General features: G+C 44.4%; 1 protein-coding gene across 1 annotated transcript in view; it reads left to right on the top strand.

Moving 5' to 3' along the window:
* The window catches only part of adgrl4 (adhesion G protein-coupled receptor L4), a 44,840-nt gene extending 22,145 nt beyond the window's left edge, over window positions 1–22,695 (top strand). Inside the window, exons 7-16 of the mRNA XM_056275643.1 lie at window positions 803–986; window positions 1,448–1,561; window positions 4,624–4,823; window positions 9,825–10,004; window positions 11,944–12,147; window positions 12,833–13,053; window positions 14,729–14,795; window positions 14,964–15,055; window positions 20,398–20,566; window positions 22,153–22,695. Coding sequence (XP_056131618.1) covers window positions 803–986; window positions 1,448–1,561; window positions 4,624–4,823; window positions 9,825–10,004; window positions 11,944–12,147; window positions 12,833–13,053; window positions 14,729–14,795; window positions 14,964–15,055; window positions 20,398–20,566; window positions 22,153–22,215 — 1,494 coding nt within the window. The 3' untranslated portion in view covers window positions 22,216–22,695. The remainder of the gene's footprint in view (window positions 1–802; window positions 987–1,447; window positions 1,562–4,623; window positions 4,824–9,824; window positions 10,005–11,943; window positions 12,148–12,832; window positions 13,054–14,728; window positions 14,796–14,963; window positions 15,056–20,397; window positions 20,567–22,152) is intronic.
* Window positions 22,696–27,734: the final 5,039 nt, after the last annotated feature.

The raw sequence follows: 27,734 nt of genomic DNA, 5'->3' as shown, positions 1-27,734 counted from the left end.
CCAATTTTCCAGTCATGGAAAACACATGGAAAATGAGAGAAAAACTAAAATGTCCTGAAAAATCTTGTGTTGTCCTGGAAAATTATTTCAACATTTTTCTATTTTCCTTTAGCTGAGAATTAACTACTAGGTGATCTATCGGTGCTCCCCAAAATGAATATTTCCCATATTTCTCACCTGCATTATTCTATGATCAATTTGTCATAATTTCTAAGCATGTGAGATGATTTCCTAGATAAGTTATAGCAATAGGCTGCACATCTTTTAAATCAGACTTCCACAGAGAGGAACATGTTAGTGTATGGTGCGATCCCTGTCTGTCGTACCAGCTAGATCATCACTGAAAATGTCTTGGAAAAGTCCTGGAAAATTATCTCTAGAAAAGAGTGGGAACCCCTGTAACAGCTGACAGGATCAAAAACGGATTATCAAAATGTCCTCGTGTCTAATTTAACCAAGTAAGGATTTATGGGTGAAACAGGTAACATAGGCTCATTTGGTGTACTATCCAATAATGTTCTATATCCTGTATCACACTAGACAAACCATGCTATATATCTTAAAAATCAACTACACTACACTATACTGTATGTTGTACACTTTATTTTATATCCTTTTCATGCAGTATATTGAATAGACAATTTTTTTCTCCACATAATGGTATAATACACACATTGTATACACATACTATAGTATATTACACACATTGCATATACAGTACATAATACTATAATGAAAATATTCTCCTTAGAAGTCCTTTTGGCTCAATCAAAAATCATCTTCGTCCCTTTATTTGGAATAGAAACTGGTGAAAGCCGTCAATAACCTGGTGGAGAAGGATGAGCTGGTGGCTTGGAGCAGAATGAAAGAGGAGCGACGGGAGCACACCATCACCAAACTGCTCCACACCCTGGAGCAGAGCACCTTGGCACTGACCAGCCACCTCCAAACTCAGACGGAGCTCCAAATGAGAGCCAGTGATATGGGTGAGAGACAAGTCATTAACACAGAGTGAGAGACAAACAGACAGACGAGAGACAGACAGACAGAGAGAGACACTAAGAGAGAGAGACAGACAGACAGACAGAGAGAAACAGAGACAGACAGACAGACAGAGCCAATTTGAATTTGAGAGAGAGACAGATGGAGAGAGACAGACAGACAGAGAGCCAATTTGAATTTGAGAGAATGACACAGAGAGACAGACAAACAGAGAGACAGATAAACGGAGAGACAGACAAAGATGAGACAGAGAGAGAGAGATATAGAGATAGAGTGATAGACACAGAGAGACAGACAGACAGACAGACAGACAGAGAGACAGCGAGAGCTGGGACAGACTCAGACCATCGTCAGTTGTTTCAGATGTCCCTCTGGCATGTGATTGTGCAGACACTGGTGTTTTCTGTTATTTGTCATTTTCATTTCCCACTTGTGTGGTCTGCAGAGCTGAAGCTCCTCAACGTTGATGTGGGTAAGACGACGTCCAGGATCTCTGTGTCTCTGGGAGGAGATCAGATCAGCCTGAGTCCCAAATCCAGAGCAGAGGAAGGTGGAAACGGTGAGGTGGTTTAAGATCACATTCTGAAGCAAAAGTAGGATCTGTTTTTATTTACAAAGTAAGTGTTTACTTTACCAGGAAACTGACTTGGTGTGTTGATCAGAATGACCCTCAGACATAATATATCACAACATTTAAGAAAAAAAAACAATGGTTGTCCAAGTAGTGTAGCGTTCTATTCCATTATCTACCAACAGGGGATCAATTGGCCTTCACCCTGCAGCGCAACGAGGTGCAGACCGCTCACACAGCCTCCACAGTCTCATACACACAGTCTCAGAGAAACTCATCTTTCTCCAAACAAAACCTTTTCTGACTGCTGCCTTGCTCATTGTCATTTATCATATAATAATTAGAAATACGCTGTAACACATGCACTAATCAAATTCAAGGGGTGTCCAGGTGGTGTGGCGGTCTCTTCCGTTGCCTACCAACATGGGGATCACCGGTTCGAATCCCCATGTTGCCTCTGGCTTGGACGGGCGTCCGTACAGACGCAATTGGCTGTGTCTGTGGGTGGGAAGCCGGATGTGGGTATGTGTCCTGGTCGCTGCACTAGCGCCTCCTCTGGCCGGTTGGGGCAAACTGAGAGAAATGTGTGATCCTCCCATGTGCTACGTCCCCCTGGCGAAACTCCTGACTGTCAGGTGATCCCCCTGGCTGCGTAGAGTGGGTTTGGTGGACAGCTCAGAGTGCTTGGAGGTGTCTTGACAAAGATGGTACTCTCGTACACATGCTTTGGAGTTGCCCAAAAATACAGGAGTTGTGGTCTGCTCAACATATCGATGTAAAACAAATAAAAAATGCCAGCCTAGCCATCCCTTTCTCCTCCAGTCCGTTTATTTTGGGTGACCCCTCTGCATCAAGTGATTGGACTCCTCTGCTCACTGACTGGATCCAGACTGCCTTTATGTCAGGACGGGAACTCATGGTGAGAGAATGGAAAGCCTCCTCTGCACCAGCGCCATTTTTGTGGCACACCTCTCTTGGTCAGCAGGCCGCCCTAGAACAGTTCTCATACAGGCTGCTTGATAAGGTGGAGGAACATCACCTGAAATGGGGGCAGCACCGTTCTTATTTACTGAGCATTTAATGGCGTTTCCAGCTCATAAGAATAACAGTAACATATCACATAAAATGCAAATAACTGCGAGATGGTTTTGGTTAGAATACCTGTTGACAAGCAGTGCTGTACACTGAAGCGCTCCACGCATCGCAGTCATGTTTTTTTTTGCTTTTGTTTGTTTTTTGTTCTGTTTTTTTTCTCTCTCACCTCAGTATGTCACTCCTATCTATCTTTTATTTATTTTTGGCCTGGTTGTGTTTGTTTCATTTCCATCACTTTCTGGTTTAATATCCATGTCATTTGTAATTGAAACACTTGTACACACGTTTTGTTTATTGTGGGGAAAAAACTATTAATCATAAAAAGGGGGGGGTCCACAAAAAATATATATATTTACAAGGTTGTTCTATGTATATTATCATCCTGGACCTCCCTCTTTCTGTCTAGTGTACAACCACTTACTGGGTAATGTGCTGTATTGTATTGTATTGTGTTGCGTTGTCACCATCATTTAGTTAAAAACCTGGCTACAAGGTACTTCCACCATCTCACCTCAAGTGTGGTACATTTTCTTTTTTTCTACTCAAAGGGGTTTTATCTACAACTAGAATAGTAGTAAAGTTAAATGGTCTTTAAGTCATTTCTATGCGAGTGCTGACTCCGTTGTGCACGCTGCAATGGCTGCAAGACAAAACAGACGACAGAGACAAAACGTGCAAACACAAAGGGTTTGCCTGCAGCTGCCATTGCTTAACGGCTTCAGTCGACATCACTTATCTGAAGACCGAGAGTCAAATCTCACTCAGCTGGTCCAGCTCCTGTGTTCCTGAATGTAGAAACTTTGTGTGTGTGTGTGTGTGTGTGTGTGGGTGTTTGTGTGCACACGTGTGTGTGTGTAATATGACTATTTTCTAATCCATCCATCCATCCATCCATCCATCCATCCATCCATCCATCCATCCATCCATCCATCCATCCATTATCTTAACCGCTTATCCTGCTCTCAGGGTCGCGGGGATGCTGGAGCCTATTCCAGCAGTCATTGGGCAGCAGGCGGGGAGACACTCTGGACAGGCCGCCAGGCCATCACAGGGCCGACACACACACACACACCCATTCATTCCTAGGGACAATTTAGTACGGCCAATTCACCTGACCTACATGTCTTTGGACTGTGGGAGGAAACCGGCGCTCCTGGAGGAAACCCACACAGACACGGGGAGAACATGCAAACTCCCCACAGAGGACGACCCGGGAAGACCCACCAAGGTTGGACTACCCCGGGGCTCGAACCCAGGACCTTTTTGCTGTGAGGTGACCACGCTAACCACTGCGCCACCATGCCACCTATTTACTAATCCAGGAAGGCCAAAACATTTTCTGTCTCATCATCATCATCATCATCATCATCATCATCATCAGTTCCGTAACCTATGGAGGTCGTAGGAGCACATCTGATGCCTCAACACGTCTCTTTCACCATTCCCTATCCATCGCAGCTCTCCCCGCCTCCACTACGCTCATCTGTAGCTATTCTCCCAATGTTGTTTACCCAGGTTTTTCTCGGTCTCCCTCTCTCCCTAGTCCCTTCTGCCAGGCCTTGCAGGATGTCCTTTGCAAGTGTCCTTTCCGTTCGGCAAATGTGCCCAAACCAGTTTAATTTCCTTTTTTTTTTTTACCATTGTCAGTAAACTATCATGGTGACCAGCAGCATCCTTAACTCTGTTCAGCACTTTAGTGTTGGTGACGTGCGCTGTGAATGGGATTTGCAGCATTCTTCTACATGCTCTAAGTTCACAAGCTTATGTTTTTTTCTCCATAGCTTTTGTTAGGGTCCAGGATTCTGCAGGATTTTCCATCTAGACGCTTTGAAAAACAACTGGAAACAATTATTTTACTGTGTCTGAGCCACTGCAGTTTGGACTGAAAATGTTTGATTGAAGTATAAAAACTTAGGCTCCTTCCTGCCTTATTTTTATTTCCCTTTGTCTTTCAGAAAGTGTGTCGGTGGTGTTTGTGCGGTATGACACCATCGGGGACATCATGAAGCCCACCGTGGACCCCGGCGTCACCGACTACTCACGCTACGCGGGATCAGGCGAAATCACAGTCAATTCCCAAGTCATCGCCGCAGCCATCAAACCTGCTGCCATTTACCAGCTTGACCACATCACCTTCACCCTGCAGCACAACAAGGTGCAGACCGCTCACACAGCCTCCACACTCTCATACACACAGTCTCAGAGAAACTCATCTATCTCCAAACCAAACCTTTTCTGGCTGCTGCCTTGCTCATTTCATGTATCATATAATAATTGGAAATACGCTGTAACACATGCACTAATCAAATTCAAGGGGCGTCCGGGTGGCGTGGCGGTCTCTTCCGTTGCCTACCAACACGGGGATCGCCGGCTCGAATCCCCATGTTGCCTCCGGCTTGGTCAGGCGTCCCTACAGACGCAATTGGCTGTGTCTGCAGGTGGTAAGCCGGATGTGGCTATGTGTCCTGGTCGCTGCACTAGTGCCTCCTCTGGCCGGTCGGGGTTCCTGTTCGGGGGAGAGGGGGAACTGGGGGGAATAGCATGATCCTCCCACGTGCTACATCCACCTGGCGAAACTCCTCACTGTCAGGTGAAAAATAAGCGGCTGACGACTCCACATGTATCGGAGGAGGCATGTGGTAGTCTGCATACCTCCCCGGATCGGCAGAGGGGTTGGAGCAGCGACCGGGACGGCTCGGAGGAGTGGGGTAATTGGCTGGATACAACTGGGGAGAAAAAGAGAAAAATCCAAAAAAAAATAAAATAAAATAAAATGAATGATCAAATTCAAATTGTAGCAGTCGCTGTTCCCCCCCTTTTTTCTCCCCAATTGTACTTGGCCAATTAACCCACTCTTCTGAGCCGTCCCGGTCACTGCTCAACCCCTTCTGCTGATCCAGGGAGGGCTGCAGACTACCACATGCCTCCTCCGATACATGTGGAGTCATCAGCCGCTTCTTTTCACCTGACAGTGAGAAGTTTTGTGAGGGGGGCGTAGCGCGTGGGAGGATCGCGCTATTCCCCCCAGTTCCCCCTCCCCTCCCGAACAGGTGCCCCGACTGACCGGAGGAGGCGCTAGTGCATTGACCAAGACACATACCCATATCCGGCTTCCCACCTGCAGACACGGCCAATTGTGTCTGTAGGGACACCCGACCAAGCCGGAGGTAACACGGGAATTCGAACCGCTGATTCCCGTGTTGGTTGGCAACGGAATAGACTGCTATGCTACCCGGATGCCCCAGCAGAGTTGTCATAGCAATAGATGATGAAAAAATGGTATGAAAATGTCAGATTTTCTCATGAAAATCGTTTAAAAAAAAAAACACCAATGAACAGCAACCTCAATGATGCAATTGGGAGAAATTTACATCTGGAGAGTGACAGCCAGTCTGACAATGGTGTTTTCATGGATTTTTGTTGAAAAAGTTGCTGAATATGATTTATCTGTGGCATTTAATGTTTGGTTTGGTGAAAGTTCATGTATTACCATGATTACCAATTTCAAGTTTTATTGAGAGCCAATTTGCAAATACTGGGTATAGTACTCGGTGGGATTCTTAACGTAAACATCAAGGTCTTAAGATGAACACTAACGTCTTAAGTAGGAAAAAAAAATCTAACAATATTGTAACAGTGTACGACCACAGATGTGTAGACTCCCTAGCCCTTGGCTAACGTGTCAGACCCTCTACGTCACTGATTAGCGCAGTCGCCCGTGGTGCAGTGTAACAGTGTACAACCACGGATGTGTAGACTGCGCTAACCAGTCAATGCAAGGGTCTGACCCGTTAGCCAAGGGCTAGCGAGTCTACACGTCCATGATCATTACACTACCCCCCCTTCTTTGGGAAGTGCGTCCCCATGCTTCTGCATACCAGCTCCTTCATGCTTCTGAGTGCATATGCATCCCACCGCTGCCACCAAATGTAGCGGGATTTCAGGGGCCAGGTGGGAGTCGAACCTGGGTTCCCCGCACCATGGGCAACTGCGCTAACCAGTCAACTAAAGGGTCCGACCCATTAGCCAAAGGCTAGCGAGTCTACACAGCCATGGTCGTACACTGTTACACTGTCAACAGAAGAGGATCTACATACCAAAGAGTATCAAAATATACGTTGTCAGGGAAGATAATCAGGGTATGATTGGCACCATTCCGTACACAGTGCTAAAGCTAGCTATTGTAACCTACAAAAAGACTCACTGGCCGATCGCCAGGGGGCCGGCCTCTTTAGTCGAGCGGTTAGCGATGTCGCCTCGTGGTGCGGGAGACCCAGGTTCACGTCCAGGCTGTGGCGGTTCCCAGACTGCCCCCAAATTTGCTACAATATGCTCGGTTACATTGTAACCGAGAATATTTTCGCCCCGCTGCGGGATTCGATCCAGGGTTGTACTGCACCATGAGGCAACATCGCTAACCGTTCGACTGAAGGGAGCGGAGCCCCTGGCAATCAGCCAGTGAGTCTTTTTGTAGGTTACAGTAGTCACCTTCTCCTGGAAGCCGCCCTCGCGCAACGAAAAGTCTTCTGAGGATCTGCACACTGCAGATCCCACCGCTGCCACCGATGTAACTGAGCATATTTTCCGCCCCCTGCGGGATGCAAATATTTTTTTCCTAGGATGAATCTGGAAAGTTCCCGCCCTCAGGCGCTAGGATTGGCCAGACCTGCCTGTCAGTCAAGGCCGATGCGAGCGCGCAACAATCCAGGCTTGTAGTGCACCACGAGGTGACATCGCTAACAGCTCGACTAAAGCGGGCCGACCCCCTGGCGATCGGCCAGTGAGTCTTTTTGTAGGTGACACTATTACAGTCGGCAAAAACCTGCACAGAGCTGAAATTTACTACACAGATACTACATATTTACTATTCCACTTGTATGGAGCATTTTAAGACAAACCTTCTGGCTGGCTGTGTAGAGCCAATCCACAATAACGGCGATGGCCTTGACAATTTATTCCAATTTATTCCCCCTTTCCACCAAAATTAGTGCGTATAAACGGGGTTTTTGAACACGGGATTACCCACTAAAAATACGTGATTGACCCCTGTCCCATCACCAGTAGATGAGTATGCCTTTCTGTTTTTTGTTTTGTTTTGTTTTTTCTAGTGTGTCACGTTCCATGTCACGAACGCACTGGTGTCGTAGGTATCGTACCAAAAAGTGATCATCTGCCAAAAACTGCTTGCCTTCCGCAAGCTGTATTAGTTTATATAGTTCAAGTTATTTTGGGGAAGGGCATCTGGGTAGCGTAGTGGTCTATTCCGTTGGCTACCAACATCGGGATTCGAATCCTCGTGTTGCCTCCGACTTGGTCGGGCGTCCCTACAGACACAATTGGCCGTGTTTGCGGGTGGGAAGCCAGATGTGGGTCTGTGTCCTGGTTGCTGCACTAGTGCCTCCTCTGGTCGGTCGGGGTACCTGTTCGGGGGGGAGAGGGAACTGGGGGGAATAGCGTGATTCTCCCACACGCTACGTCCCCCCTGGTGAAACTCCTCACTTTCAGGTGAAAAGAAGTGGCTGGCGACTCCACATGTATCAGAGGAGGCATGTGGTAGTCTGCAGCCCTCCCCGGATCGGCAGAGGGGGTGGAGCAACGACTGGGACAGCTCAAAAGAGTGGGGTAATTGGCCAAGTACAATTTGGGGAAAAAAAGGGGGGGGGGAAATGTTTCTTGGGTTATCTGATTACAAATGGACAGCTCTTAAGTACTGGTGTGAATGCACCCAATGCGTCCTCAATGCGTCTTGAGATCCTACCACTCAGGCCTCATTTGGAGATGGCCTGGGATGCATTTGTCCACATCACATTTGCAGTATAAATGCACATGTCCCAGGCCGCATTGAAAGGCCACCTAATCAACTGACATCCTCCGCCTACCAAAGCCTACGCTAAGTTTAGATTTTTTTTTTTTTTTTTTAGCCACGTCTGTAATTTCTGACACACATCAGACCCACAACTGTAGAAGAGCCCCCACCCACTTGCATGTTCAAGTTCAACTTCAGGTTCAGTGTTTATTTGTTCGAGATGAAGGTGGACATGGTTTTAGACTTTATTTAGCGATGTGTTTCATTTGTTCACTCGCACGGACTGGTGTGCTCTGGTGCTGGAGCCATTTCCTCGCTCTCTCCTTTCAGAGCATGTGGCTTCCCTTTCCTTCGTCTCACTTCAGGCCTGTTTGTGGCCCAGGACCCAGCTTCACTGCAGTATATAAGGACAGGTTGTTGGTTTGACACACGTGAGACTGGTCACTGATCAGCCTCCCTGACTGCGTTTACATGCACAGTGAAGTTGAGCTATGGTTATAGCTCGATTAGGCCATGTAGTTGGACTACTGTCGTTGTCCCGGTATACAAGAACAGTGGGAGAATCGATTTATTGACGGAAGTATGTCCGACCCCGGTACGGTAGGTGGCGAAGTGCCCCCTTTCAGCTGGTTGTTGTTGGACCTTCTTCCAGTTGACCTATTGCATCACATACCAAACAAGCGACAAACAAGTTGGCAAGCGGCAAGCGGGTTCCATGTCGAGCGGTGAAAACATGGACAACTTTACAGCGCTGTACATTTCATACATACTCGATGCTTTACTTTTGGTACAAATGAGATGCACGCTGTCCCTACGCTGTTTGACTTCCGGGTGTAAGACCGCTGTGGGAACTATGGATCATGCGCAGAATGCCTAGGCCAGTTCGGGGCCGATTGAAGCGTATACATGCTAGAATAAATCGATCCCCAACCGCATTATCTAGGTGTGTTAGTCGGACTTCGAGAAATTCGATTTAGTACGATTTCAGTGGGACTAACACGTTTACAGGTATTTGAAAAGTCCAGTTTTAGTCGGACTAACACAATAAATCGACTTTTTCTAACATCATGTAAACGTACTGCTTGTCACGTCTGCTGGCCCACGAGCCACGCCCCCTCTCCCCGCTTGCAGCCGAGGCTAAACCACACCCCCTACCACATTGACGTACGTGTTTATTTGCATATAGAGCGGGTAAGTGAGATCCAATCACAAGTGGTCACCCAAGACACATTCTAATACCAGGTGTGAACTGACGTACTTAGAGCGGTCCACTTGTGATCGGACCACCCAAGACGCATGCTAATGGCAGGTATAAACAGCCTCTTGTTTTTTTACCTCTTTCCCCCAAAGCCCATAGACACTGAAGCTGATGTGACCAAATGTGCTTTCTGGGAGTACGAGCTGGCGAGCCTGCAGGGCCGCTGGGCCACGCACGGCTGTCGGAGAGTTCACGTCAACAGCAGCGCCACCACCTGTTCCTGCAACCACCTTACACACTTCGCTATACTGATGTCGTCGGGACGGGCCAACGTAAGTCGGATTACTTTGGAAAAATGATTTGAAACACTTTAGAACGCTTTCTTGATGTTTGAAATATCATAATATATACATGTGTCTGTAGCAGTTGTGAAGTCCTGATGAAAACAGCATCCAGTTGAAATGATCTTCACGAGGGTATTTAACTAATTTATTCAGAATAATCAGTTCTTTTCCATCTTTTTGAGTACTTTTTTCCACATTTTTGTGGAGCACACTTACACACAAGCACACCATAATAGAACTCTCTGACACACTTAAACACAACAAGGTCAACAAAGATCTGCTACACTTAAACCACACATTGCTTCATAGAAAATGCAATTTCTTACCTCGTAGCTTCATCTTTGTCTCTTACACAGCCATCTTCCTTGTCTTACTGGCTGTAAAGTCCTTTAGAATGTCTTTAAAGCCCATCTGTTCAGCCAGTTCACACTCAATGGCAAGTATTGCCGTCATCGTTGCTTATATTTAGGATGAACATTAAGAGAAGGGTTCGAGCCCTGGGGTCGCTCAACCTTGGGGGTTGTCCCGTGTTGTCCTCTGTGTGGAGTTTGTACATTCTCCCTGTGTCTGTGTGGGTTTCCTCCGGGTGCTCCAGTTTCCTCCCACAGTCCAAAGACATGTAGGTCAGGTGAATCGGCCATACTAAATTGCCCCAGGTGTGAATTTGTGTGTGTGTGTGTGTGTGTGTGTGTGTGTGTGTGTGGGCCCTGTGATGGCCTGGCAGCCTGTCCAGGGCGTCTCCCCCCCTGCTGCCCCATGACTGCTGGGATAGTCCGGCGACCCCGAGAAAAGGATAAACAGTTCGGATAATGGATGTCTGGATGCCTTTGTTGTCCGCACTAAGATCCAGTTGCACTGTCCTGCACAAAATGCAGATGACTGTGCACATTACGTCTTCATGCAATGTTAAAGACCCAGTCCAATGATTTTAATTCATTTAGTCAGGTTTTACACTGTAATATTAATGTTAGCAGAGTCATTTTTTCAGCTTCAGAAGTATAATTTGATTTTTTTATAACCGTTTTAGTGCCCACCGCTCTGAACACAGACAATCTCAGCAGGTTGAGTTCACAAGACTCTTTATTGAAAGCTAGCTAGCTTGTTAACTAGCATGATGTTGCTAAGCAGCTATTCAAAAACAGACCAACAGCCTGATGATGATGATTCATTGACTGTCCAATCAAATCGGAGTATTAGATGATGTCATTTATTACCAGAAGCTGCTTGGTTTTCTGAAACTGTTTAATTATGTTGACAACCGGGAGGAAAGTTTCTCAAGGGGCAGCTGTTCTAGCATTTTGTGTGTTACATCAACAAGCATTTTGTTAGAAAATACAAAGATTATGGGATGTCCAGGTGGCGTGGCGATCTATTCCCTTGCCTACCAACACAGGGATTGCCGGTTCGAATCCCTGTGTTACCTCCAGCTTGGTCGTGCGTCCCTACAGACACAATTGGCCATATCTGCAGGTGGGAAGCCGGATATGGGTATGTGTCCTGGTCGCTGCACTAGAGCGCCTCCTTTGGTCAGTCGGGGCGCCTGTTCGGGGGGGGGGGGGATAACGTGATCCTCCCATGTGCTACTTCCCCCTGGCAAAACTCCTCACTGTCAGGGGAAAAGAATCGGCTGGTGACTCCACATGTATCGGAGGAGGCATGTGGTAGTCTGCAGCCCTCCCCGGATCGGCAGAGGGGGGTGGAGCAGCGACCCGGGTGGCTCGGAAGAGTGGGGTAATTGGCCGGATACATTTAGATACAATTGGGGAGAAAAAGGGGAAAAATCCAAAAAAAAAAAGGACAAAGATTGGAAAACATGGTTTTCATTGGACTGGCTCTTTAAACATCTTTAGATAAAAACACAACAGAATCACAACGTGACTGTCTTAACTTACAATATCACCCCCCCGCCCGTCTGCTTGTCTCTCAGCTCGTGGCTCACTACAACGTTCTGACCTCTATCACGCTGCTGGGAATGATCATCTCGCTCATCTGCCTGTCGCTGTGCATCTTCACCTTCTGGTTCTTCAGCGAGATCCAGAGCACCAGAACCACCATCCACAAGAACCTCTGCTGCAGCCTCTTCATGGCTGAGTTCATCTTCCTTGTCGGCATCAACATGAACACCCATAAGGTGAGAAATGGCTTCGCATCAGTCAGGTACAGCTGTTTGTGGTTAAGCACGTGCGTGCTCACATGCAGATATGTGTGTAGTATGTATGTGTAGCTGGTGGGAAGTGGTTGGGTCATTGGACCTACCTCAAAAAACAAAAGCTCCAACATGTCCCCTAAACCAAAATCATTTAACCAGCCAACCAGCCAACCACCCAACGGTAACCTTACGAACACAATCAGCTCATAATCTCTTCCTTATGATCTTATAAACACTGTGGAAATATTCATTGGTTGGTCAACCTTCCATTATGTTGAATAAATAACAATCTCACCACATCGTTTGGCAGAGCAGACTGACAGGAAACAGATTTGTAGTAGTCCAGAATATGTTGAGCCCGTTTTTTTTGGGGGGGGGGGGGTTTCCCACTTTTTCTCCCCAATACCCCACTCTTCCAAGCCATCCCTGTCGCTGCTTCACCCCCTCTGCCGATCTGGGGAGGGCTGCAGACTACCACATGCCTGCTCCGCCTCACACCTCTGCTACCTCCTGAGACAAAACATCAAACATTTACATGCATGACATATACATGTATAATGAATATCAAATGTATATAACTTTATAACAAGAACAAGTTTACAGTTGTTTGGATGTGGCTCGTTACTCCACTAGATGTCTCTCTCCATATTTGTATGTTTCTTCGCAGCTCTTCTGCTCCGTCATTGCGGGCCTTCTTCACTATTTCTTCTTGGCTGCCTTTGCCTGGATGTGTATCGAGGGGATCCATCTGTACTTGATAGTCGTTGGCGTCATCTACAACAAGGGCTTCCTGCACCGCAACTTCTACATCTTCGGCTATGGAAGCCCGGCGGTGGTGGTGGCCATCTCGGCAACGCTGGGCTCCAAGTACTATGGCACCAGTAAAGTGTAAGTACAGAAATCTGAGTTTGTTGAAGCATGTAAGATGTTTGAGTTCAAGATTTAACCCATTCACAGCTGAGGACCTTTACAATATTTTGTCAAGTCAATTTTATTTGTATAGCCCAATATCACATATTATTAATTTGCCTTAGGGGGCTTTACAGCAACACAACATCCTGTCCTTAGACCCTCTCATCGGATAAGGAACAACTCCCTGAAAAAACCCTTTAGCGGGTCCCCGGGTAGCTTGGTGGTCTATTCCGTTGCTTACCAACACGGGGATTGCCTGTTCAAGCTTGGCTTGGCTTGGCTGGGCGTCCCTATAGACACAATTGGCCGTGTCTGCGAGTGGGAAGCCGGATGTGGGTGTGTGTCCTGGTCGCTGCACTTGCACCTTCTCTGGTTGGTTGGGGCACCTGTTTGGGGGGGAGGGGGAACTGGGGGAGGGAATAGTGTGATCCTCCCACGCGCTATGTCCCCCTGGCAAAACTCCTCACTGTCAGGTGAAAAGAAGCGGTTGGTGACTCCACATGTATCGGAGGAGCCATGTGGTAGTCTGCAGCCCTCCCCGGATCAGCAGAGGGGGTGGAGCAGCAACCGGAAGAGTGGGGTGATTGGCCAAGTAGGAGGGATCTCTCTCTCAAATAGTGTTGTAAAAGCATGCAAAAGATTTGAGTTTTTAAAAAATGTGCAAGAAATTTTAGTTTATAAAAGTGCATAAGAGATTCAAGTGTATAGGAGTTTGAGTTTGTCAGGTTGGAGTTCAGCTTTATTGAGAGTCGAGTCTACTACTGCTACTTTCGGCTGCTCCTGTTAGGCGTCGCCACAGTGGATCGTCTATTTCCATTTCTTCCTGTCCTCTGCATCTTCCTCTGTCACACCAGCCACCTGCATGTCCTCCCTCACCACAGCCATAAACCTCCTCTTTGGCCTTCCTCTTTTCCACTTCCCCGGCAGCTCCATATTCAGCATCCTTCTCCCAATATACCCAGCATCTCTCCCCCACACATGTCCAAACCATCTCAAACTTGCCTCTCTTGCTTTGTCTCCAAACCGTCCAACCTGAGACGTCCCTCTAATATAATCGTTCCTAATTCTGTCCTTCTTCATCACTCCCAGTGAAAATCTTAGCATCTTCAACTCTGCCACCTCCAGCTCCACCTCCTGTCTTCTCGTCAGTGCCACTGTCTCCAAACCATATAACATAGCTGGTCTCACTACCATCTTGTAGAACTTCCCTTTAACTCTTGCTGGTACCCTTCTGTCACAAATCACTCCTGACACTCTTCTCCACCCACTCCAACCTGCCTGCACTCTCTTCTTCACCTCTCTTCTGCACTCCCCGTTACTTTGGACAGTTGACCCCAAGTATTTAAACTCATACGCCTTCTTCACCTCTACTCCTTGCATCGTCACCATTCCACTGTCCTCCCTCTCATTCATGCATAGGTATTCCGTCTTGTTCCTACATTGGAGAGTCGAGTACATTTACATTATTTTGACTTGTAAAAGCATGCAAAAGATTTGAGTTCGTTGGTGGATAAATCCTTGATTTGCACACACTTAATTGAGCAATTTACCCAAACCTTACATCAAAAGGGGAATTTAACTGAGCACCATAATATTCCATGTCTCCTCTTCATCGGGTAAATGTGTTGTGGAATCGTGTCCTGTGCCGCAGGTGTTGGCTGAGCACCGAAAACAACTTCGTCTGGAGTTTCATCGGGCCGGCGTGTCTGATAATCCTGGTAAGATCAGAACCCCCCGTAAACTGTAAAATGAGCTGGGCACTTTATTTAATCTGGTTCAATGAGAAATGGAACCGAAACAATTCAGTTCAACAGAAAAAACAGTGGCTTCAGAGAGAAAAAGACTCGTTTGATCATGTTTGTTTGTTCTTGTCTGCCTCCACTCAGGTAAATCTCTTGGCTTTCGGGGTAATCATCTACAAAGTGTACCGTCACACGGCTGTGAAGAAGCCAGAAATCAGCCACTACGAAAACATCAGGTACAGCTGTGTGTTTTCCTGCAGCAGGTCAGAGAGACGTTGAGAGAGGAGCGTCAGGTCTCATGTTGATCAGATGGTCAGATCATGAGATCCTGTCCTTGTTATTCATGTGTATATCATGCTAACTTTCCTATCAGTACTTTTTAAAAGTCAGAGGTAACGAGTTAGTTAAGAATGGCATTACAGGGGCGTCCGGGTAGCATAGCGGTCTATTCTGTTGCCTACCAACATGGGGATCGCTGGTTCGACTGTCCGTGTTACCTGCAACTTGGTCGGGCATCCCTACAGACACAATTGGCTGTGTCTGCGGGTGGGACGCCGGATGTGGGTATGTGTCCTGGCCGCTGCACATATGTATCAGAGGAGGCATGTGGTAGTCTGCAACCCTCCCCGGATCGGCAGGGGTGGAGCAACGACCGGGACGGCTCAGAAGCATGGGGTAATTGGCCAAGTACAATTGGTGAGAAAAGGGGGGAATCCCCCCCCCAAGAAAGTTTCTTTAATCAAAGAAAGGTGAATCAGTTCATCTGGATACAATGTTGACCCCTTTCCCATCACCAGTGGATGAGTATGCCTTTTTTTTCTTCTAGTTTGTCACATTTGGCGTCACGAACGCACCGGTGTTGTAAGTGTCACACTAAAAAGTTATTGTCCTCCAAGCTATATCAGTTTATATATTTCAAGTTATTTTGGGGCAGGGCGTCCGAGTAGCGTGGCAGTCTATTCCGTTGCCTACCAACATGAGGTTTGCCGGTTTGAATCCCCGTGTTACCTCCGCCTTGGTCAGGTGTCCCTACAAACACAATTGGCTGTGTCTGCGGGTGGGAAGCCGGATGTGGGTGTGTGTCCTGGTCGCTGCACTAGCGCCTCCTCTCGGTCGGGGTGCCTGTTCAGGGGGGAGGGGGGACTGGGGGAATAGCGTGATCCTCCCATGCGCTACGCCCCCCTGGTGAAACTCCTCACTGTCAGGTAAAAGAAGCGGCTGGCGACACCACGTGTATCGCTTGAAGCATGTGGTGGTCTGCAGCCCTCCCTGGATCAGCAGAGGGGGTGGAGCAGCGACCGGAACAGCTTGGAAGAGTGGGGTAATTGGCCGGATACAATTGGGGAGAAAAAGGGACAAAATGTAAAAAAAAGAAAGAAAGAAAAAAGTCAGAGGAAATGAGTTAATTAAGAAAGCCATTGCGGTAATAATATTACTGCTTCTGGTGATGTGGCAACATAATATGTTACTTTTTATATGTGTGCAATAAATGTTACCATTACACTTTTGAATCAGTGAGTCATTGCCAACCAAATGTGCTGCATGATGATGGAAATCACCTTTGCAGATCTGAGCTAAATGCTTTCAACTGGAATGAGGTGTTTCAGCGGTTGGGAATAGCTGCTGTAAATACTTCTATACTGCACACAGTATTACAGCCATTCACCCTGGTACTTAGAAAACTGCAGGAAGGACAGGACTGCTTCTTCAAAATGCCCCAACTGACGCTGGAAATAAAGATGAAAAGAAACATAGCACTGAAGAACAATTTGTCCCCAGTGAGAGGTAGATGTGCCTAGAGCATTTTAGTCTTTTTCCCCCATCTGTCTGACTCATCTGTTGGTATGTTGAGCCCTCTTGAGGATTTGTTGGTTTTATTACCGAAACAACCACTTCATAATAGTTAACAGAATACTATTGCCAAAAAGTTGATAAGTTTCTAAATTACTATGGAAAACAATCTAAAACATACCTGACCTAATCCCAGAATCAGTTCATCTGGACACGACCTTTATTGAGAGAAACGTTTCATCACTCATCTAATTGACCTCTTCAGTTTCAACTGACTGACTGCAGGTATCCCCACCCTTATAAACAATACAGTGGCATAACGACCGGAACCAACGATTGGTTTCATATGCAAATTGCCTTGACCATTCCCAAGAGTTACAATACAATAGGAGGATTGGGGAATAGTTGCAATCACAGCATTATAAGATGGTGACTGATGTACTCTTAGCCCCCCTCGGTTCATGGATGGTCATTCCCTCATCACATAGATGGCCTCTTTGACTCCCCGTTCAAACCAGCATTCCTCTCTATCAAGGATGTACACATCCTCATACTTGAAAGAGTGGCCACTGGCCTGTAGATGGGTGTAGACCAGGGATAGGCCACATGGTCCAGAAAGGTCCGGTGTGGGTCTAAGTCTTTGTTCCAACCAAGCAGTTACACACCTGATTCTATTAGTCAACCAATAGTCTTTGCTAAGGACCTTGATTCGTAGACTCAGGTGTGTAACTCCTTGGTTGGAACATAGACCTGTACCCACACCGGACCTTTCTGGACCATGTTGCTGATCCCTTGTGTTGACTGTAGAGTCCTGGCCTGATGTGTTAGCTCTCCTGTGTTTTGCCATCCTCTTGGCCAGCGTCTGTTTGGTTTCCCCAATGTACAAGTCATGGCAATCCTCCTGGCACTTAACAGTGTACACCATATTGCTCCGTTTGTGCCGGGGGACCCGATCGTCAGGGTGGACCAATTTCTGGTGCAGCGTGTTTTGACGTTTGAAAGCAACTGAGAAGCAATGTTAAGAAAATATGCGTCTCAACTGCTCCGACACGCCCACCACATATGAAATCGCCATTGGTTTATACTTAGATAGTTGTTGTCCTTCTCCTCTCTTCGATCGGCTGGTGCACTGTTTGGGCTTCTTCCTGGCTTTGACAAACGCCCAGTTAGGATAACCACACTTAACCAGGGCCTGTTTAATGTGGGATTTCTCCCCTTCCCCGGCCGCTGTGTCGGTGGGGACGTTGTCAGCTCGGTGCTACAGCGTCCTGATGACTCCTAGTTTGTGCTCCAGTGGATGAAGAGTCAAATCTTAAGTACTGATCAGTATGTGTTGGTTTGTGGGAAACATCAACAATCAAATATCCCACATCACAAATTGCAATTTCACAGTCTAAGAAGGCTAACCAGTCATTTTTCACACCCTCCCTGGTGAACTTGATGTGGTTGTCCACAGAGTTAATGTGGTTGATGAAATGTTGTGCATCCTGAGATTTAACTTTAATCCAGGTGTTTTCCACAAATCTGAGCCACTGGTTAGGTGGTGTCCCTGGATAGGACATCAGACCCCTCTTCTCCATTTCCTCCATTTACAAGTTAGCCACTATAGGTGAGACTGGGGAACCCATAGCACAGCCATACCTATAGTACTGTCCCCTCTATGTGAAGTACGTGGACTGAAGACACAGCTTCAGGAACGGTCACACTTGGTCAGTGTTAAGTGTGGTCCTCTTGTTAAGGGTGGGATCATCCTGTAATGTCATATGGACTACCGCCATTGCTTCATCAACAGGAACGCATGCGAAAAGAGACGTAATATCGTGAGACCATTGTTTCATCTGCCACCATAATGATGTCCCTCACCTTATCCACAAAATCCATAGTGTTCTGAATGCGATGTTCATTACTGCCTACCAACGGGTTAAGAACAGATGCCAGAAACTTAGAGATGTTATAGGTCACTGAGTTAATCATACTAACAATAGGCCGTAATGGCACATCCTGTTTATGTATCTTAGGTAAACCATACAGACTAGGTGTAGCGTCCCCTGGGTATAATCTGTGGTAAAAAATTCTGTCATTAGCATTGTCCTGTTCTAAATGCTTCAGACAAGCTATCACCTTTTTCCTATAACCACTGCCTGGATCTCATTTCAGGGACTTACAAGTATCTATGTCGCTTAGTAACGTCATAACTTTCTCATGGTAGTCTGTAGTCAGCCTTTGTCCGCTGGAAGGATGATGATGTTATTGTCCTTACTGAGAGTCATGAGAGCTTTCCCATCATCTTTGCTGATGTTGGATGGCGGTGGCTTCGCGTTGCTGAGGCAGGCTGAAACTTCCGTCCACAGTTGCTCCACTTCCGGGTCCGCAATGTTGTTTTTTCGGATCGCTGATTCCGTGGCCGTGATCAGTCCCACTAGTGGGATTTCCCTCGGCATGACAGCAAAATTCAGCCCCTCAGCAAGGATGTCTTTGTCCACCTGGGTGAGTTGTCTGTCGGACAGATTCTTCACCCACTTGTCCACATCGTCGGCGTGTGTCTGGCATCTGTCTCTCTGTCTGCCGTTGTGGGCGCCGTCCATTGTCTGCTATGTCTCTGGCTTGCAGCCAATAGGTTGAACTACTTTTGGTTTTCAACTTTCCATTTTGTGGTAGATGAGCCTTCTCCGTGAACTCAATCACATGTTGGAAAGCGGTCTCATCTAGACGTGATGTGAGTCTCTGTTGGATCTGCTCCTCTTTGACTTTCAAAGTGCCGATGATAAAATTAATTTGTCTCACCTGTTCGTTCAACAGCTGGCTCTGTCCCTTCTGGAGTATTTTCTTAGCTCGGTGGCCCTTGACAGAAGATTTCATCTGCAGGCTCTTAGGTGTAATCCTGCTCTGTCTGAACCTGTTCAGAGGCTGAATCTCAGGTGGTTTCTGTAGTCTGCCATTTTAGGCGCCGTTCACTCGTACTCATGTACAAGTTTAAGGCACTCCTCACCGAAACAAGTCAAAATGTCTCAGTAATCAATAATAATCCAGGTGGAAGAAACATTTCATCACTCATCTAAGTGACCTCTTCAGTCTCAACTGACTGCAAGTATCCCTCAACCTTATAAACAGCACAGTTGCAGATATGCGAATTGCCTTCACCATTAACTAGAGTTACAACTTCCATGTGTATTATTCACAGAGGATTGGGGAATAGTACACATGGCCATTGTAATGGTTTATGGTCAAGGGAATTTGCATATGAAACCGATCACTGGTTCGGTTGTTATGCAACTGTATTGTTTATAAGGGTGGGGATACCTGCTGTCAGTTGAGACTGATGAAGTCACTTTAGATGAGTGATGAAACGTTTTTCCCAATAAGCAATGTGTCCAGATGAACTGATTCAACTTTCTGGGATTTCCTCAGCTGGATTATTGAGTATGCATCAAGATACCTGACCTAAATTGTAATTGAGTAAAATAAAGCAGGTTTAATAATTATGTTTCTGAAAGTGGAATAATCTAGTGCCGATCTGATGTGTCCCCAATCAGTATCAGAATAACAGAAAGCAATATAACAAGTATAATATAATGAGTCACCATTATCGTCAAGTAATACAGTAGTAGGACAGATGCCTCTTTATGCAGGAATGAGTGATATGTAATAAATTAAAAATTTTTAGTAATGCCCCCAGCTCCGGTCCTTTTGTCACTGTTTAAAAAGGAACTGCATGTAAATAAATAGGAGGTTTTTAGCATTTCGGAATACTCTGTAGAAATAAGAATGATGACTTGGTGACTGGCAGGTCCTGTGCCCGCGGCGCCCTGGCCCTCCTGTTCGTGTTGGGCGCCACGTGGACCTTCGGTGTGCTGCACATCCTGAATGAGACCGTCCTCACCGCATATCTCTTCACCATTGCCAACACCTTCCAAGGAATGTTCATCTTCATCTTCCTGTGTGTCCTATCCAGAAAGGTAAAACCAAAACAAAACCCCACCTGATGATTCAACATTGCTGAACCGCTTTCCCTTAGTTGGTTTGTTTGTTTCTCTTTTTTTTCTTCTTTCCTCTATCTTTTACTCTTCCTGATGTGCTGACATGTTCACCATTACAGTGTCACCCTACTTGAACTCTATACATCCTTCTTCTACTGCTGGCAATAGAGAAGGGTTTAATGGGAAAATGAAAGTGTCTTTGTCAAGAGCACATCAGCAGTAGTTGATGATGATGGATGGGAAAGTGCAGCTCCTTTCTTTTCCCGTTATCTTGGGAGATGTAAACCACTGGACTCCCGCACATCTGCTTCTGGTTACTTTAAGTCATTAGCCCTCCACTGCAGTTTAGGGTCAGCAAAGCTATGTATGGTACATGCTGAGGTAACTATGTACTCAGAAGAACCAATAGAGTAAGTTTTCTGCCCTAACGGGTGCATTAAAACTAACATAGGATAGTCAGGGAGGTGTCAGTCAAATAGTGTGTACACGCCCACACAGACCTGAGAAGAGGTCTAATCAGCCGGCTCGTGTTGTGGGTCTTTAAAGCAGCTACATGGAGGTGTTGATTTAGTTGACTTTTTCCAGGCCAGAGCAGTAAACTGTTAGGGCAGCAAGCTGGAGGTCAATGGCAGGGAGCCTGTCCGCTAGGTGCCGCCACCAACACCTCGGCCCTGGCGATGAGCATCACGGGCCACAACTGCTGCTACCGCTGGGATGAACTTGGTCACATAACCCGTGACTACCCAGCATCAGCACCCAAGCATCATTCCCATCCGCTACCAGGAAACGACGGGGGAGCGGTCCAGTGAGGGGAACACCGCTCCCTAGTTCAACCCCTCACCAAGGCTGATGCACTCTGGAGGTCTGGCTTGACGACACCAGTGGCGTCTACGTGGACTGTAAACTCGACGGACAGGTTTGTCAAGCCCTTGTGGACACAGGGTCCAACATCACCCTCGTCTGTCCAGGGGTCCTGTGGGGCACCAATGTGGTGCTGTCTTCAGCCTGGACCCATACTGCTTTCCAAGTCTCACCTAGCCTTGATTGTGTTTTTACTTTCATCACATGGAGTACGGGGAGGTGTGTTGAGGGTGTCTGGCTGGGAGAGCTAGCGTTGGATGAGCTGTGGGAGCCTGGTCTGCTGCATCCTGTGGGCCCAAGGACCATGGCCCTGACCGGAGCTAGGCCCGAAGATGTAAAACCGAAGGCGGTTTGACTGGACGTGAAAGTGGGGCAGGCTAAGCTAAGTGCTAGCCCATGCAGACCGTCAGTTCCGACAGTCATCCTGGCTAGCGTTCGTTCTCCTGGACAGTGATTTCTTTTTCTTTTTTTTTTAAGTTTAGATATATGTGTTGGTTTGGATATATGTGTTCTTGCAGTTCTTGTAGTTTTTGGATGTGGTTTTGTCTTTGTGTTTGTTGCACTGCTGTGGGCTGGAGGAAACAATGTTTCGTTTCATTTCATGTGCGCAAGTGCATGAAATGAAACGACAAATAAGGTGTTTCTGATTATGATGATATAATGTTTTTAATCCATCCTCTTTCATCTCCTGTCTATTTCTGCAGGTCCAGGAGGAATATTACAGGCTATTCAAGAATGTGGCATGTTGTTTCGAATGCCTGAGATAAACCGATGTGACCGACGCTCAGTCCTCTGTAACTACACAATAGTCTTACAGTGCTGCCGTAATCTGTTTCTCGTGCTTTGAAAATGGACGGTCAACACATAATTCATTTGAGGGAATGGTAAAGAACAATTTTAATGTAGCAGCAGTAATCTGCAAATATTTTATTTTCCTTTTTTTAAAGACTGTCCTTGTGTATATCATTTGTATTGTAATTTGCTAATTATCTTTTTTCAGATAATATAAATATTGTCTTGCCTAAATCTTTCCCAACCTACTCTGGAACTCAGGAGGTTGTTGTCAGGCTAACTTCACATTTTCTCTATATTCTGGTTTAACTTATTCCCATCGTAGACACTGAGGTTACTCTCCGCTTCTGATACCCTGCCCATGTCCTCACTGTTTGTTAAATCCTTCTCTGTGTGTGAACTTTATTTGTAAATTAAAATGATTGTGGTAAACAGTACATCTATTTTCTTTGTCAGTTTTTCAGGTACAACACACTTCAATGCTCTAAACTTACATAACGGGTGACAAAAGCTTCGTCTTGAGTCAGATAAGCAGTCAGTCAAACTTTATTGATGTAGCTCATTTCATACGTTAAAATGCAATGCAGTGTGCTTTACATGAAGTTAAAATGTACAAAGAATTATAAAAGAAGAAAACTGACATAGTAAACTGATAAAAACAATAGAATTTTAAACCATAAAATGACATGAATTTTGAATAACACTTACTGGTCATGTGTCATCAAGATGGCGCCGGGATGGCAGCCTCGGTACAGCGCTCTCTAGTACTTTTTTTTTAAATTTTTGTTTATTCTCTGTGTGTCCGGTTATTCAAACCCAGTTCTGATTTAGTTTCTTTTTTGTTTGTTGTTTTTTTTTTGGGTGAGTGATGTCTGCAAGTGCTGTGTACCAGAGTCAAATCCCTCATGTGCATGCTCACTTGGCCAATAAAGTTGACACTGATTCTGATACTGATTCTGGTCTTGCTGCATGCCAGATGGATAGCAAGGCAAATATCACCATCCAGTGGACACACTGAGATCATACCACTTTGGGCCTGCAGTCATGGAATGTTGATGCTGGAATCCAAATTTTGATTGTAAATAAATTCAAGGATTAAGTTACAGTGGTCCTACTGAGAAACACCAGACCCATATTCACACACACACACACACACACACACATACACACACACACACACACACACACACACACGCACACACACATAATCCAGTTAGTCAAGTAAATTCTGTATGAGACAGTACAAGCCTGTTTCCAGTTTTATTAACGGCTGATGATTGCTTATAGCATGAAACAGGCTTGTACTGTCTCAGAGAATAATTTACTTGACTAACTGGATTATTTTGCTCCTTATTGTTTCTTTTAACAAAGTTTATATTACACACACACACACACACACACACACATATATATATATATATATATATATATATATATATATATATATATATATAGCATTTTTTTTCCCGGAAACCATCAATGGTGTTGATAAAAGTGCTCAACAAATGAGGAGCAGAATATTAAGATAGATGTAGGAAAACACTTTAATGCATTTCAGTACAAGCTTGTTTCATTGTTTGTTTATATCATCATATCCACTGTGGTGACCCCTGGGAAACGGGGAACAAGCCGAAAGAAGAAGAAGATATCTATATATAAATATCCACCCATTATCCAACCGGCTTATCCTATATATAGACACCCTGGACAGGCCACAACACACACACCTAGGGACAATTTAGTGTGGCCAATTCACCTGACCTACATGTCTTTGGATTTTGGGAGGAAACTGGAGCACCCGGAGCAAACCCATGCAGACACGGGGAGAACATGCAAACTCCACACAGAGCACGACCCCCAAGGTTGGACTACCCCGGGGCTCGAACCCAGGGACTTCTTGCTGTGAGGAGACCGCGCGAACCACTATGCCACCGTGTCGCCATATCTATATATACGCATCTATCTATCTATCTCTTTATATGTATGTATATATATATATATTTATATAAAATACAAATGCAGGAAAAAACTTTTAATAAGTGCGCGATGCACGAAACAAGCTTGTACTGCTATGTATTAAATCTGTATTGATATTCCGCTCATTAGTTGAGCACTTCTATCAACACCATTGACGGTTAAAAAAATGCTATATATATTTAAATATGGATATTTGTTCGTTGGGTAGGTATTCGGTTTCAATTTTGGGATTTGGATATTCGGGGTTTTTTTTTCCTTAATGTATGATGTTAATAAAGGTGAACTGCAAAATAACATTTGTCAGCCCATTCTAATACTTTTTAATTGCACTGTTAAAGTGTGGAAATATGTCTCAGCTGCGGCCCCTGACATCCCTCATTTTTGTTTTTTGTTTTTTCCTTTATTGACTTTAACAACAAGCTGTACACGTGTCACATTTTTACAACACAAATGACTACAGTACAAACAAACTTGCCGGGGGGGTAGGCCAGATAAAAAAAAAAGAAAAGGAATAAAAAGGAAAAGAAAAAAACATTTAAGACACAACAGCTAAGATCACAATTCATTTACATGCATATTTTACAGCAAACACATGCCATTACAGTTTTTTGGGCCTTTTTATTGGCACTAGAATTAATACTTTTTATGTACTCTTCAAAACCTTTATAAAAAACAATAAAAATGGGCCTTTGGTTTGTAAACTTGCACTTTAAAACATCTTTTCATAGAGTCCTAGAATATTGACAATGCCAAAAAAGATGGGGCACAGTTTCTGGATGAGCAAAAAGAACAATTTATATTTATATCATCCTTAAATTTCTTGAGAAAATGTTTTGCAGAGTAAAATTTATGTAAAAATTTAAAGGAAACTTCTCTTATCCTATTAGTAATAAAGTATTTGTGAGTCAGTGACCACACTTTTGACCAAGGAATATTCTTAACAAAGTTGCTCCAATAATTAGTGACATAAGGCTTCGTGACAACCTCACTCTGAAACAAAGAGTGAATAGCTTTGTTATTATTCTTGCAGAACGGTGAGAAACACATTTTCCCACAAGGAGAATCAGCAGGATTAACCAAATAAACATCTTCTTGAACTAAACCCTTGCACAAAATTACAGAACCATTAGGAATAGCCCCCTTTATCAGAGCAAATTCCTTAATTGTAACAAAAAATTGAAATGAGAGATAAATCCATTGTAGTTCATAAGATGGCCTTCTGGGGTAATCAGCTGACTCACCAAAAAGATGTTTCTGTCAAGCCAATTCTTCAAAAATATACTCCTATTTTCATACAAGATATCCCCATTATTCCAGATATAATAACGCTGTGGTGAGAAATTGTGCTTGTAAATTCATTTCCATGCCAATAAAGCCTGTTTGTGAAAATTTGACAGTTTAACTGGTATTTTATTTATTTTATAATCGCATACCAAGAGGAAGGGGAGCCCTCCAATTTGGTTAAAAACAAATTTGGGAATGAAGTTCCACATGGAGGAGTCATTTTAAAAAAAAATGCTTTAACCAGTTAATCTTAAACACATTGTTCAAGGTAAAGAAGTCCAAAAAGTCAAGACCACCATTTTTGCAATAATTGATAACTAAGATTTTCTGATGTAATATATACGATATTTCCACAAAAATTAAAGAGCAACTGGTCAATTTTTTTTGGCGGTTTTGTTATCAAGGAAAAGAGAGGATGCAACATAAACAAGCCCAGAAATACCTTCAGCTTTTGATAGGAGGACACGTCCCTTCAATGACAGATTTCTTTGTAACCAGCGATTAAATTTATTTACCGCTTTTTTAAATCATTGGACTAACATTAAGAGTGCGTCTGTCTTGTTGATCCTTGGTTACAAGAATGCCTAAATAATTAACCTTTTCTTTGAACGGTATATCATCAATAGAGGTTACGTCACAGCATTTTAAAGCAAATAACTCACATTTGTTTAAATTCAGACAGAGACGTAAAACATTTGAAAATACATCAATAATTTTGATTGCAGGTTTTACCTACAGAGCATTTTTCAAGAACAAAGCTGTATCATCTGCCAGTTGGCTTAATAAAATATTTCTACCTGCAATAGAGACACCCTCTAAGTTACTTGATTTTATATAGTGACAAAAGGCTTGTGCACAATAAGGAAGAGGTAAACAGAGACCGGACAGCCTTGGCATATGGCTCTTTCTAGACAGAATCTTTGAGTAGTACCATAACTTAATTTTACAGAGCTGTTCCCATTTGAGGGTTTTCATTGCATTGCAAAAGTATAGTATGTACCAAATCCAAATTTTTCAAGACAATAAAAAACGAAGGGGTGCTCAGCTGTGTCAAAGGCTTTGTAGAAGTCAAGATAAAACTGTCGTCAGTAATCAGTTCAGAATAATCAGTAAGATCAAAACCGAGTCTTATGTTATTGGAAATGTGTGTTACTCATAAATCCAGATTGATTTTCATCTATAATTGAGTCCAGGACACTTCTAAATCTCTTGGCAAACACAACAGCAAACAGTTTAAAATCATTATAGAGTAAACTAATGGGCCTCCAGTTGTCAGTTATAAGCAAATCTTATTTTTGTTGTTGTTGTTTTGTTTAGGTTTTAGACAAATTACACCCTGTGTCATGCTGGTAGGAAATGTAGATTTTGCAATGCTCTCTAAAAATACATATAAAAAGAATGGAGCTAGCAACTCAGAAAAAAAGCTTGTAAAATTCAGAACTGATTCCAGATGATTTTTGGCATCTATAACTTCTTCAGTAGTAATTGGAGAATCACAAATTAACTTATCCTCCTGGCTAATTGAATTTACACCATCTAAACATTTAGAAAATGTTGACATAACATTCCCATTGTACATAGATTTGTATAAAGTAGAAGAATATCCATAACAAAACTTTGAGATATGCTTCTTATTATCAGTAACTGTTCCTGCAATATTCAACTGCAGGACAGAATTATGCTTGGCTTGGGATTTTTCTAAACCAAAGAAATATGCAGACATCTGCACACCTTGCTCTAGCCATTTCTGCCTAGATCTTACAAAAGCTCCATCTGCTTTCATTTTATACTTGTCATCCAATTTGCATTGTAACTCAGCTAATTTTAATCTCTCCTCTTCAGATACATTTTCTGGTGGGACATTAGACAGGGATGTAATTTCTGAAATAACCTCTTCTTCTGAGATTCACCTGGATTTAGCTAGCAGGCTGCCATAATTCCTCAAGTATTTACAAATTTCAAATTTAAGGAGCTCCCAATTAGTTCCAAAAAATCCTACTCTTTGAGCTTTGTTCCAGTAGAGAGTAATAAGATTTTCCAGCTCTTGTTTTTACACTGCTGTGATTTAATAAGGAGCTTTCATTTTCTAATGGGAGATGTGTTTTAACCCATATTCACCAGAGAAAAAATTAATACTAATGGTTACAGCTCTGTGATCTGTTAATGGTGTTGTTAAAATATTGACTGCAATACTGTCTATTTAGAGTTTTAGAGACAAGCCAGAAGTCTATAC

This window comes from Lampris incognitus, chromosome 3 (genome assembly GCF_029633865.1).
Source record: "Lampris incognitus isolate fLamInc1 chromosome 3, fLamInc1.hap2, whole genome shotgun sequence".
NCBI lineage: Eukaryota > Metazoa > Chordata > Actinopteri > Lampriformes > Lampridae > Lampris > Lampris incognitus.
The sequence above is the reverse complement of the archived record's forward strand: the minus strand, read 5'-3'. Positions and strand labels throughout refer to the sequence as shown.